Source organism: Strongylocentrotus purpuratus, unplaced genomic scaffold (genome assembly GCF_000002235.5).
Source record: "Strongylocentrotus purpuratus isolate Spur 01 unplaced genomic scaffold, Spur_5.0 spur5_contig_839, whole genome shotgun sequence".
In the NCBI taxonomy this organism is placed as follows: domain Eukaryota; kingdom Metazoa; phylum Echinodermata; class Echinoidea; order Camarodonta; family Strongylocentrotidae; genus Strongylocentrotus; species Strongylocentrotus purpuratus.
The window spans coordinates 348,066-362,337 of NW_022145545.1; the positions used below are offsets into that span (position 1 = coordinate 348,066).

Here is a 14,272-nt window from a genome sequence, read left to right on the forward strand (position 1 = left end):
AGGAACTAATTTCCATTGGACGTGTGACATACAGGTTCCCTTCAATTAGCCCATTATCAAAACCATATACCGGTACTTGTCAAAGCCAGGTATAAAAGTGGCTGTCGAGTTATAATCCAGAAATTATCAGTTATCATCTTATCATGACATTGTTTTTGTTGTAGTAAACGCATAGTATTTTTTCTTGTCCGAATAGTCCATTGAATTACAAATGACCAGGCGATGAGTTGTGAACTCTGCTTTCAATGGATTTGCATGTGCATTTAACATGTGTAGTTTTTCACATTGGCTCTATACTATATGGCCAACATTGTAACTTTTTTAGGAGACTATAAAATTGCATTAAATGCATTTAAAATATTTTTATGATGAGGATAATAAGAAAAAGCCAGCTGGTTGACCCTTCTTTTATTCAGTGTTCATCCGATTTAGAAAATTTAACTTTATTACTATTTTGATAGTATATCCTCTTTGCTATTCAGGAAAGAACATTGTATTTTAACCTCGAAAATGTAGCTATTTACATGAAACAGAGAAACCTAATGACTAGCAGAAAAGGTTCCTAATGATTCATGAACCTCCAAAATTAATATCTCGAAGTGGCATCACCACACATGCAGCCCTGTAACAAGATCTACTGTACAATTTATGTGCCTGAATGCACTATGAAGGAGAAAAAAGTCAGCATGGTCTTGTAACTATTTTTTGTCTTCAGGTGCCTATATTATGACCATCAATGTTGCTGGATTATAAATCAATATCAATGACAATCTGTTTCATTATACATACTGGTAATTATTTGTAAAAAATCTGATTATGATGTTGAATATGTATATGCTAGAGCATGAACTGGCAACTTGATGTGTCTTTTGTGTTGACTTCCTTAATCCTGCCACACTTAATGATGCTGCATTACTACCATTTATTATGGAGGGTCATTGGGAGTATGTGACTCAAAATATAAAAATAATCATTTGCAAGGATCTTTTTGTTTTCTTTTTCCTGTGTGATAGCTCTTAGCATTAACTTTTATTGCAAGATTACTGTAAAATAAATGGTGAGTCTTGCTATATGTTCCTTCATTGTTAAAATGGGAGGTCTTTCAGGCTCAGAACTTAAAGGAGCATTTAATGTTGAACCCTGCATTGAAATGAGAGAACTAATTGGGTTTGTCTGACTATTACCTTCTTTGATATTTTGATCAGTTCTGTATGAATAGGAAGAGATTTGGGAATCATTTTTGATAATTGTGCAATGTTTGTATGCTGTCAACCATTCTCGAATTTCCATTAGATAACTTGTGAAAAGTCAGTCAGAATCATTGTTTGTTTTTTTGCTGTTAATTATTTGCTGTTTTGGTAAAAATTTGCTTCAATTGTTCACCGCTTCCATGCCAGGGTTGGAAATTCTGCCCATTGATTGTTAGTTTTTAACAATTCATTTGGACTAAGATTGACTAGATTTGTCTTTCTGAAAAAGAAAAAGAACCACCATTTTATGTAAGGTATTTTAGACATAATTTACAATGAAGCAAAGCATTTTATAAGTTAAAAACCCATTCTTGAAATAGCACTTACCAAGTTACCACACTTGTTTAAACACTTTAAAGCATGGGAGGGTTTTAAAAAAAAATCTATTTGAGGGACATGTACATGCATTACATGTAATAAGACAAAATATAAGATTGCAAAATGTGTGTATCAATTGTAATCAGATATATAACTTGCGATAATGTTAACTTAAAATCAACCTTTACATCTTCTGCCATTACTACTTGTTTTCAGCTGATATTAAAATGCATGTTATGGCAATTTTTAAACCAAATTCGAGATTATATTTTTATGCCTATTGTCATCTTATCACATGAGCCAAAAATACATGTTCATGTTAAGACCTGAAATGATTCGCTTGATTGTGTATTTTTATGCTAATAAACGCATCAGAAATAGCATTTCTGGATATAAGGAGACGTAGGAAGTGCTTAGTTATCTATTTACTGATTGATTGAAGAGATTCACTTCTTCCTGTCCAACCTGACATGTACCTGTATCTGTTACTCTGCTTATAATCTCCCCATTTTTTTTTCTCTCTCTCTTTCTATTTCTATTGTTTCTATTTCTTTTCTTTATCTCCTTTGTTTTATTTTCTCTCCTTTCCTCTTCCCTTCTTTCATTTTCTTTCCAATACCTCTTCCTTTCTCCTCTTTCTTTGTCCCTCCATCTCTCTCTCTTTCCTCTTCTTTCTTTCCCTGTCTTCTCTTCCTTTTCTGCTCAGTCTGTCACTCTCCCTCACGCTTCTCTGCCTATCTGCTTCTCTCTCTCTCTCTCTCTCTCTCTCTCTCTTCTCTCCCTCTCCCTCATGATTCTCTCTCTCTCTCTCTCTCCTTTTCTTTCTTTCCCTGTCTTCTCTTCCTTTCCCGCTCAGTCTGTCATTCTCCATCATTTCTGCCTATCTGTTTCGCTCTCTCTACCTATCCAGCGAGTATTTTAATCCATTTCCTCATTGTTCCCTCAGTAATTTTCATCTCGCATCACATCAGTAACCCTTAAAATATTGTGAATTAAGGAATTAATGCTTTCCAATTTGTTTATCAAAATATTTATTCCACTATTTCATTGTGTACAAATAAGAATATCATCTATTTCATTATCTGTTATTTGAGATGCTATCTATGTGTACTTGCCGCTAGTCTTTAGATATGATGCGTAATATAATTTGCAAAAATTCAGGAATTTCTTATACTCAAATAAGCTTTCTTTAATAGACATTGTCTACCTGAAGACTCTATCATGTAAATTTCCTATGGCCTGATCTCCAGCTACTTAAAGCTTGTCAAAAAACGCCCTTTTCTCTCTCTCTTAAATTAGAAAATATAACACTCCTTGAAATATATGTACAATGAATGATGGTGTTAAGCTCTTAAAATTAACATATTGTATATGTAAAGTTCACCCATTCATAAAATGCGCACCAAAATAAATTGCTAAAGAAACATTGATAAATATCCAACTATCATCAGATATATATCACCTACAAAATATGTCTTTGCATGATCTACAACTATAATTGATAATACCTTGTATATATATAATCTACGGTAACTAAATACTGTCCTATTATATTTACATGTCACTAAACTATTTGCTTTTCCCTTTTAATAAACATTTGTACATATCAAAATCCCAGATGTTATAGTACTGTCAATAGTTCAAACAAACATATACATTCTCTCTGTCAAAAATTCACAATTTTTTTGTTATAATACAATTTGTTCATCATAAAATTACTATTATATGATTACATGTTGTTTTTGTCTTTCTAAGAATAGAACATCACTTTGCATACATAATAGGCATATCATTGCATATTCATTCTGCTTCGGATCATATGTCCCTATACTGAAACCATCATTTAATTTCATATACCTATACAAATGGATTATCTAGATAATAGAGTATTCAATTTAGTCTTCTATTGAAACTTAACATCCTCTTCTAAGATAAAATGAACTGGATATCGACATAAAATTTAGGATGAGAAAAAATATCTGACGGTGATGTCACTAATGAAGGCCCACCTACAAAGCAATCATCTGATTGGTCAATGCACTTCATTCAAATTAGAACAAGAATGTGATTGGCCAGTCGTGACTGCAGAGGGTGTAACCAGCCTCTAAAAAGTTGGCATCATTAAAACTAGGTAAAGGAATAAAGAATCATGACTTTGTATATTCGCCAAGTATCACCTTTAAGCAAATCTACTTCTCACACTTTGTACTTTTAATGTGTGATTTATCATCAGGTTTGGTATTACTTGCAGTACCAAATTGAAATTACAAATAGCAGCTTATATTTTAAAAGCTACATGTAGAAACATATGATGTGCCTGCACTGAGGTTTCGTTAGCGTGTTGAATATTAATACAAATGAACGCCTGAGATGATTCTTGGTGAAACCCATTTATGAATGAAAATGTAATCCTTCCCATTGGGTTTTATGCATGATTAGCTTATGTTTTCTGATCATTACTAATTATAGTATTTCACTATCTTGCCTGGTTTATTATATATTCATTTTAAATTTGTATAATACCATGCAATCTGTGTTGCATGAAGTGATTTATTCAATGGCAACTGGAAATGTTAAAATGATATTTTAGTCTTCATGCATGTCGCATTTTGCTACTGAACATATATAATTTTGAGTCCAGAAAGAAGTATTATGAAAAATGCTTTCTGCAAGCTGCCTTTTTTAGTTTACATGGAAACTTGAAGCATCGAAAAGTGCTGCAAAATGACAAATGCTGATTAATTAAAAAAATAGATACCTTTCTTATGATTGAAATTGAATTTGATAAAGTATATTGAGATATATTCAAAGTCACATCTATAAGTTGATTCATCTACATCTGAGGGAAAGGATATTCAGTTTAATGAAACTGTTGATTCAGCCAAATTTTAATTTCGTAGAATATATATTTTAATCTTCTTTCAGCTGAGAATTATATCATCTTCTTTGTTTATAAAGAGTATATATATATATATATACATATGATATTTGGAGATTGTGGATTTAATATATGGAAGCCATACCCTTCTAATGGTCTTCTCATTTGATGAGATGTGTTCTTACATAAAGAAATTTCATTTGGTTATGGATGTCATATATTAGTTAAATTTGTGACTGCCTTGATATTTGATTTGTTGGTTTGCTCTTTAAATGTCCCCTATGCAATGGTGTTTTTCACTCAAAATTTGGTGAAAATGTAATGCTGAGTCTAGATGGTATTTTGGAGACTGTTTGGGGGGCATATTTGAATTTTCTGTTTTGATTGTGGATGCATCTGACCACATGCAGGATGTATTTTTAGAATATAATTTTATAGCCAAAATATCTCTGGCGGACGATTCTGCTATCAAAATTGTACCATTTTGACCCAGCATTAGCCAATACCATTTTGACTTGTTACCATATGTAATATGACCTGCAATATGGTGTGATTTTAAACGGTGCATGAAGTAATACAAGTTTTGTCGATAGTGCCCTCAATCGAAATGTAATCAAGTAAAAGTGTGTTGTTTATCTGGTCTAAACAATATCTATTTTTGTAAGTAGTAAGAGCACATAATTCATAAGGTATTTTTTGTGATTGATGGAATTTCTCAATGTACGTTCTATATTCAGTATTACTGCAGAAGTGTTCACCAATAAAACAATTGATGTGAAATTTCTGGAAAAGTAAACAGTCTCAATTTTCTTACTCTTTGCTTATTTACTGCGTAATATACACCATATTAAAAACAGTGTACATGTAAAGGGCAAGTATATGTCTCATAAAGGATATTCTATTTAGTTTTCATCCTTTCTTTAAAATAAACATTTTAAAAATCGGTTTACCAAAACATTAGATAATAGTACATCTTTTTTTTTGAAGAGTAAAACATGTTAAACATTGTTATTAGTTATTAACTTTGGGGGGAAATAAACTTAATTATATGCAGACTTACACTTATTTCTGAACTTACAAACATCTATAATGATAAAACATTCAGAGCAAATATGTTCTACAAAGATGAGATTTCTTGCAAAGGTTAAGCTTAGGCCAGTTATATGTCCCCTAGCTTTGCCGTAGAAGCACTGCAAAAGGGTTCAGTATGAAGACGAAAGCTCATTCAATACTGAATAATTGGCAGTCGCTTCGGGACGTTATCCACTCTGGCATTATGCCTTAGTCAAAGAGCAACGTTCTTGTACTCTTTCTCAATTTCCTATCCGACTTCTTCCGAAACCACACATTTCTGGAGTGGTTTATAGTTCATACGTCTTCATACAATAACCCTAGTAGGCCTCAAAAGGACGAGAGTCGCTCGTCATTAACTCCTAGGTTAAACTCACTCTCTAAACCTGTAAACACTAATTGTTTAGGTTCAATTATCATCGCTTATTCTTCTCTCTTTCTTGATGAGTTTGACACGAGCCCATTCCCGTTTTTTCTCCAAGTCGTAACCGCTGTAGTTGGACGTGACTGGACCGTCGTCATCCACGGCTTCGCCGTTGCGCTCGTACGAGGAACGGAGGTTGCGTTGCTGAAAAGCATCTGGAGAAATTAAGGAATGCGAAAATGACAGAAATGCAATAAGGTAGGTGATCAAACCGAAAAAAAGCTGCCTATACTTGTTACAGATTTTTTCATAATCGTGAATAAAATGAGGATTAATTCGCGTTCTACAGTTTCTATAACAGAATGTATTCAAAGAGAGAAGTGATTTTCATCGCTGATTATAGGAAAAAAAATCTTTCTTCGAGACGTTTCCTTTCAAGTTATCATGGCCGAAACCATTGCTTTTTAGTTTTTTACTGCACTTTAATATCCAAACAATCAACATTCACATACTAAAAATAGAAATGAAAACAGCAGCTTAAAATTGAAGAAAAAAAGTAGATCCATAACGTATCAACAAAGGTGAGAGAAGGTGTGAAATAATTCTTTGTTTTGATAAATATCTGATAAAGGTATAAACTTACAATATACATCACAATACTATTCCATTTATAGGCCTATAGCGCTCTCCCTAATGAAAATATTTCCCAGCACTTTATATCAATAAAATGTCAGAAAATTGATAAAAAGTGTAAATTAAACTTACTCGCATTCCTGATGGACACAGCCCGGAAGACTGATCTCCTTTTACTTGATCTCCCTCCGTAGCCCGGGGAATCACCGGCCTCGCTGTTATAGTAGATAGATCCTGTGTCACTGTAGGCAGAGTTGCGGCCATCGCGGTCCATCGCAGTCACACTCAGGTTAGACAGACCTGAAACGATGGAGAGAAAGTTATGAAGCAATTAGTGATGATTTTAGTCATTAGAAGTTATTTAGAGGTGAAGACGTATCGATATGTTGCCTCCTCCTTCTTCTTATTCTTCACCATCATCATCATTACATCGTCATCATCATCAACATCGTCATCATCATCATCGTCATTAGCAATAACTTTATCACTGTCCTTATCGTCACAATCATCAGATTAGATTAACATCATGGTCATCAACGTCTTATTCGCATTCACCATTGTTCTCACCAGTCATCACTACATCAACTTCACATCATCTTCATTTACGTCATCTTAGTCTTTCTCCTCATAATCATCATTGTCGTCATTATTTACTTTGTCATTTTTGTTCGTTTTTTTTTAAATATGTTGTCATCCTCATCTTTCTCGTCATCATCATCATCATTGTTATCATCATACTCATTACCACTAACTTCATCTTCATCAACTTACCCAAATCTTCGTCATCATCTGCCTCCCAGCTGTAGTGGAATGGTCTCTTATCAATCTTGGCCTGTTTCATATCCTCAATCCTCTTTCTCCTCCCGTCTGTCTTGTTTTCCCTGTCGAAGTTAGAGCTTCTTTTGTTGACTCGAGCCCACTTTCGACTTGACTGTAAGTCAAATGAGAAATAAGTTGAATTCAATAATATTGGCGGTGCGGTCGTCGTCATCAGCAGCAACATCACTACCACTATCATCATCGTCATTATCATCATCACCACCAACATCACTATACCAATACCACTATCACCTTCAGCATCGTCATCATCATTATCCTGACAGTCATCATCATCATCATCATCATCATCACCACTATCGCCATTATCATCCCCATCCAAACAATCATCACCATAATCGTTATTACCATCATCATTACCATCAAAACTATCATCACCATCACCATCATCATCACCATTATCACCATCATAACCATCATCACCATCATTACCATCATCACCATCATCACCATCATCACCACCATTTTCACCATCATCATCATCATCATCATCATCATCATCATCATCGTCATCAGCATCATCATCATCATCATCATGAGCTATTTACCTCTCTTCCCATGAGGGTTGCCTCGATCTGTGCAGCTGTACGGAAGGCTCTCAGGAACCGACCAACATCTCGTAGTACTGCATGGAAATTGGGGGGGGGGGGATAATACAAATAATTACATTAGTTTCACTCATAGAATAGCAGGAGATAACATAGATTGAAATAACTTCTTCTAGTATTCTTATTTTCGCCCACTTTTTCTTTCTTTCCTTTTTTCATTCATTCATTAACTTTTCATTACATTACAGTCAGAATCAACAGAAAAATCATCAAAATGAGGTTATATTTAAGTTCAAAACTACTGATGTTATGAAAACTGCAGGTAAAGAAAGAATACATAGAGAACTTAGAGAAGAAAGTCGAGAGTGATAAATAGGTGAGGTGTTTATGAAAAGAGGGAACATTTAAGAATTATCTCAATCGAAGCAGGACATTTCGTTACATCATGCAGCTAATTTGGCTTCCGAACAGTACCACATATAGGTAAAGGTGCTAATTGATACTTGTCTTGCTGTCTGAACTATCCTACAGGATAGGAGCATAACGGTTCACCGTTGGGAGGCGCTGTAATTATGTGGCTTCCGGGTTTGTCTTCTTCAAACCACGAAGGTAAGCTACATAGCCACGAAGGTAAGCTTATATCACGATACATTTCAGAGGTAACAGAGGCCAGTGACATAATATGTGCACAGGCAAAGGTGGATTTATAGATTGGGTTGAAATTCCTTGAAATTTATGACACATTTTTCGCTTAATTGGGTAAGTCAGAGGTTAATTGAAATGTATCACGCCCCGGTTAGAATGTACTGCTTGGTGATAGTTAAATTCAGGAATACTCAATACATAGAAGCTAACCTTGATTATCTCAAAGTATGATACCTTAAAATTAAGTTAATAATTGCCTATCATTTTTACAGTAAAAATGTGATCTTTAATTAGGGTTTGCGTATAGAATTTGGCTAAAATGTGAACAATCTACACAGGTTAGAGAAAGAAGAGGGAGAGAGAGAGGGGGTGGGAGATACTGGCATACTTTGTACCGGTACATCACCCCTTAAAACAAAAATGGAAGAGTCTGCCTCTATGTTTTCTTATCTCACCTTTGGGATTGTCCATTCTAATGGCGGGGAGGACAACCAAGGAAATCCAGCAGGGTGTGTTGAAATCCTCCACCTTATCTTTGACGAAGCTTAGAGAAACGATGCTCAGTTTCTTCAGTCGATGGTGGTCAATTTGACCATTGCCTTTCTTAGCCTCAATAGCGAGTTGTGCCTTGTACTCTACAATATCGAAAACCTAATGGTAAGTGGCAAAGAAGGGGAAAATCATGGTGATTAGCTTAAAAATCCAGTTAAGACATTTGTAATATATGAAATCAGGCAAGAACCATTACATAATAATTAAACAAGTCTATTTTCCATCTCATCTACCATCATGATTGTATCATACAACTTTAGTTTTAGAGTAGAATTTTGAACTGAGCGTTACACGACAGGAAAAGCATCAAGTCGGTAAACCCAGCCCGGCTGAAATATTAGCAAAAGGCAATATGATTGAGGTTATGTATAGGCATTGAACGGTAAAGAAATTACGCGTCAACTAAATACCAGGAAATTTGATTTGAAAGGTAATTAGTGCACAGTCCCTTTGACACACTTCCATCTCTTACAAGAACAAATTTGGATTATCTTTGATGCAATGAGATACAATGTATACCTCAGTACTGAGACTGCAAAAATGGCTTTCAGGTAATACAGAGGGGACCTAAATACAAGTGAATTAAATCTCATCTTTCATACAAAGTTGGTTAATTGATGAACAAGAAAATATTTCCACAAATAAAAAGACTATAATTTGAGTAAACAATGAAAGAATTCGAAATGTATAGTTCATTCGGATCTTTAAAATTATAAAAAATAAAAAAAATGGATCAAAAGATAATCCTGTATACTCCAAGAAATATAAGTATTGCCTTCACAATATAAGGGAGAGAAATTAAGATTGTCTATCAGAATAAGCATATCGGAATCCGAAAATATTCTTACTTTCATAGCTTGGTTGCGTGGCAGACGTCCCATGCTTGCAACTACTTCTGCCGAGATGCAGTGGTTCTCGGGTTCAAAGCACCCCTTGACGAAGACCTCATTTTTGCCTAGTCTCGTGGCCCAGACGTTTCCTTCGCTATCTATCTCTAACTGAACGCCCTTCCCGATGTGTTCGCGTACCTTCTTGGTTTCTGGATCCCGTAGTGGGTTTGCCAGCGCACCGAATCCAAGTCTATATAGAGAAAAGGAATAATATTCTTTAGTAGTAGAAACATAATCAACTTTAGTTTCTCTTCATGGAATAAACTTTTTGTCGGTAAATTAAATACTTTAAATTAAATGCGATTGGAATTATTACAATCTCTATAAAGATTATGCGTTCTATCTATTAATATATCTAGACTATGGCGTTTCTTGCAAATTATTTTGCTAATATATTTTTAATACTGACTTCTTGCTCAAAGTTCCCGTTTATGATTGTTAAACTTTTAAGAGAATAGTCAAATTCAACTGTGGTAATACTATTAAAAATACATAATAAGGTTGGAAAATGGTGGGAACAAATTGACGGGGGAGGGGGCTTGTACCTGCCGGGGTGTTGGAAGGCGTATCCATCAACGATCATGGCGGGTGATTTGATTTGGTAGTCGGACAGGCGACATCGTTTCTCCATGAAGTAGACTTTGCACCACGCCTCAGTTCCGATGTCCTGCATGCTGTATGTCAACTCGTTGATGATTTCCTGATCGAAACAAAGAGATTAAAACACGGTTATCACGTGACTGTACGATTTCTCAACCAAACTTCACTCAGGATAAATGAATTTTGTCATCCTTTCCTCTACAAGGGGATGGCAATTAATTTGGATGACATTAAGTAAAGAATCTGATATCAATCTTAAGTCCTGTACACACAAAATGCTTTATTCATAATCGAACATTCTGATTATGAAATATACGACCAATTATACTAATTTATTAGTTGTCACGTAAAATAGTATTTGGTTATACCTCTGAAGGTAATAAGAGAAGGGCATGTAATTGTTTTGTCCAATATTTCTTTTGTATAAGGTTTTATTAAAAATGGGCCCATTGACTAGGCCTACTTATCCAATCACAGATGGAAAATTGCACTTGTTCTAAAGATCAATAATTCATATACAATTTCTTTATTGGACCATTGGAGTAAACATGAATAATCAAATATTGACATTATATCCAGGCGTGTTTTCTCGAATAGTAAAACATTGAAAATATCATTGACCCCCTAAAGTATCATTTTTGTATCACAGAGAGATGACATTATTTTGTAAGCACCGAAACGTATATCTCGAATACAACATACATGTTTACAGTACAATTTATCAAAATGTAACATATTACCCTAACCAGACCCAAAATATTAGATGAAAATGATAACATGCATGTTTGAGTTTCAGATGGCATTCCATGCAGATGTTATTTTTGGATGAATTCACACTCGAAAATTAGTAGGGAAGGGTACGTAATGTATGTGGAAAGGTTTATGAACTGATGGTGAAACACATTAATTTGAGAGAGAATTATGTGCTATAGATTAAATTGGAATAAAATGGTAGGATGAATCGCTATCTGATCAGGACATCACGGTCACAACAATAATACGAACCATACCATTTTTTGACATCAAGAAAAGGTTAAAGGTTAGTCGTTGACAATACAACCCATATTAAAATAACCCTTTAGGATTTAGACCAAAATACAACTAAGCTAAACTAAACTAAACAAAGTATAGCTAAAAATGATTTGAATGAACAACAACAAACTGCTTGCCCACACCATCATTAAATTCCAATATATCCTCTAAAATTCTATAAAGTGGCATTTGACGGTTTGTTTTGTTTTAATTTGTGTTCGATTATTTTTATAACTGAAATCAAATATGGTGCTCAAAAACTGGTGCACTAACCTACATCGGACATTTTAAAGCCCCACTGCACTACTTATAGCTACTTACGCCCTCTATATAGCCAACAATGCCTAATCGATGACCATTGGTCCGCCATGGTCTCCTTTTTGTTAATTGAGAGCTGATTTGATGAGATAACCACCTGTCACTGTCAGTGACCATGCAGGGAGGTCTAATCTCTCCTGGCCAAACTAGTGCAGAGGGGCTTTAAAGATAGAATCAAGTAATTTTCACCTCTCCATTTATGTATTTTCCTTGAATTGCCCTGGGTATAAGACTGGGTTCTTCTTTCCTTCTCGGCCAATGAACATGCCTCTCACCAACATGTCTCCCTGCTCCTGTCTGGATGTTATAGTACTCAAATATTTTATCGGTAAATCGTCATTGTTACTATATTTCCACCGCTGCAGGTTTTTTTTTCTTCTTTCGTTCTTCTTTCCTTTCGTGTGTTAAAGCTTTTGTAAGGCAACTATCTAGTATGGCAATATATATGCTCATTAGCTTTGGAACTATCCGCAGTGCAATAGCAGCTAATTATTATCTAGATGATCAGTAGTTTGCGAATTCACGAGGGTGTTTCAGAGTTGGGACAAACTTCTTCTGTTCATGCTCCAACAGCCCCGTTTATTATTGTAGCGAACATTTCTAGCTCTTAAGTGGAATTATGCAAACAAGTTATATAAATTATTCAAACATTTCATTAGTCATAATAATGCTGGGTGGGGTTAAACGAAGATCATTGAATTAGGGGGCTTGGTGGTTTTATCAGGCTTGCCAACTTTTTGTATTTCCACCGCCACCAACTGCCATCTAGGAGCTAGTTTGGGAGTTAATAATTTATTAGTAGGATGATTAGGATATTATACTATTCCAACAGCCGCGTTTCTTATTGTCAATGTTTCTTGACAGTTGTGTGGAACTAGAGATGTTATATGAATTATTTCACCACACAATATGGTATATGCTGCATGTGAGGCTAAATGAGGATGATGTTAAAACTTTTGATCTTCATAGCCCCGCTTGTGTTCTCGGGTGCTAAGAGAGATAGTTGTGACACGCGCATCGACGCGTACGCGAGATTGGTCCGTTAGATCTTGGAGCTCCAAATAGTTCCCTCCCAAGTACAATCTCTATGGGAGGGAGGTTCCTGGAATGCCTGACCAATCAGAAGCAACGTCCTGTGACCTAACTATGTGTCTCAAATAGCTATGGTTATAATATGCTGGCACACGCGGTAATGAAATACTTTCGTACATGTATGTCTTACTTGTTTATTTTCTGCAACGGTTCAGAGTACGTCGTCAAGAGTAGCATGGTTAGTCATTATGATGAAACTAGTTGGTTTAATGTTAGTCAGACAAAGTGGTGATAAGATGTGGTATGAAATGAGAGGAGTAATGAAGTTATCGAGTTAAAACTATGCATCCATTCTACGTTTTGCTGAGACAAGTTCAGTTTCACAACACGATGTAAATGATGGAAATAAGCAATGTGGGTTCAGAAGCAAATCTCTTAAACAGACATCTAAGTGCGTCACAGCAAGTTATACAAAACTAAAATGAAATACATGCAAGCATAGCAAACAAGAAACTGCCAGAACAATGACAAATAACAAAGGAAAAGCAAAAGTACTTGATCTGATTTCATATGCATGTACGATATCAAAGCATCGAAAATGCACGAATCAATTAAACCAACAATGAACAATATTTTAATGAAATCTATAAATTTCATTTTAGATGAAAATGTAACGCTACTAGATGGTACATCAATATTAAAATGATATCATTACTTCAGGGAAAACACACATTTTGTGGATGGATTATGATTTCGATATGTAATTACAAGTAAATCATTTAATATCATGCTATTGTGTTTCCATTTGTTGAATAATCGTTTTTAATTATTGCACACTCTCTGTATCAAAATGAGCATCCAAGATGAAAAAGTTGTATTTTGACTTACCTCATCCACCTGTGGTTTGCTAGTCGGTATCTGTGACCTATCGGTTCGAGCCCCATTCAGCGCCCCGATCGCGCCGTACCCCAACGGTTTCTGCGACACAGGTGGTGGCCCAGCCCTCCTCTGGTGCTGGGCCTGGTTGGGGTGTAATCCCCGTTGGCCATTGCTGTTGGGGCTGGTGGGTCGCTGCCCTACCGGTGGGGGTGGGCGGTTCTCCTGCTGGATCTGCTTCTGGCGGACATCGGTTCGAACCCGTAGCTCACCAAGAATCATCTGAACGGGAGAGTAAAGAAGAGCACATTGTTAACATACTGAAAGGTCATAGTATCGTTAAGTCAAGAGATTAAAGTTTCACATGACAGAGACATTGTTAACATCAAGTAATGAAGTGAAAAATTCAAGATATAGCTGCGATTAAG

General features: G+C 35.4%; 1 protein-coding gene across 3 annotated transcripts in view; it reads right to left on the bottom strand.

Annotated features, from left to right (window-relative positions):
* Positions 1-2,549: 2,549 nt before the first annotated feature.
* The window catches only part of LOC105438489 (myosin-IIIb), an 82,084-nt gene continuing 70,361 nt past the window's right edge, over positions 2,550-14,272 (bottom strand). For 2 of the 3 annotated variants that reach the window (XM_030987533.1, XM_030987539.1), the window contains exons 18-26: positions 13,857-14,126; positions 12,126-12,233; positions 10,532-10,686; positions 9,945-10,176; positions 9,000-9,195; positions 7,900-7,976; positions 7,286-7,445; positions 6,647-6,814; positions 2,550-6,096 (exon numbers count right to left, since the gene is read on the bottom strand). In XM_030987533.1, coding sequence (XP_030843393.1) covers positions 5,927-6,096; positions 6,647-6,814; positions 7,286-7,445; positions 7,900-7,976; positions 9,000-9,195; positions 9,945-10,176; positions 10,532-10,686; positions 12,126-12,233; positions 13,857-14,126 — 1,536 coding nt within the window. In that variant the 3' untranslated portion in view covers positions 2,550-5,926. The remainder of the gene's footprint in view (positions 6,097-6,646; positions 6,815-7,285; positions 7,446-7,899; positions 7,977-8,999; positions 9,196-9,944; positions 10,177-10,531; positions 10,687-12,125; positions 12,234-13,856; positions 14,127-14,272) is intronic. The other variant, XM_030987547.1, reaches the window with a different exon arrangement.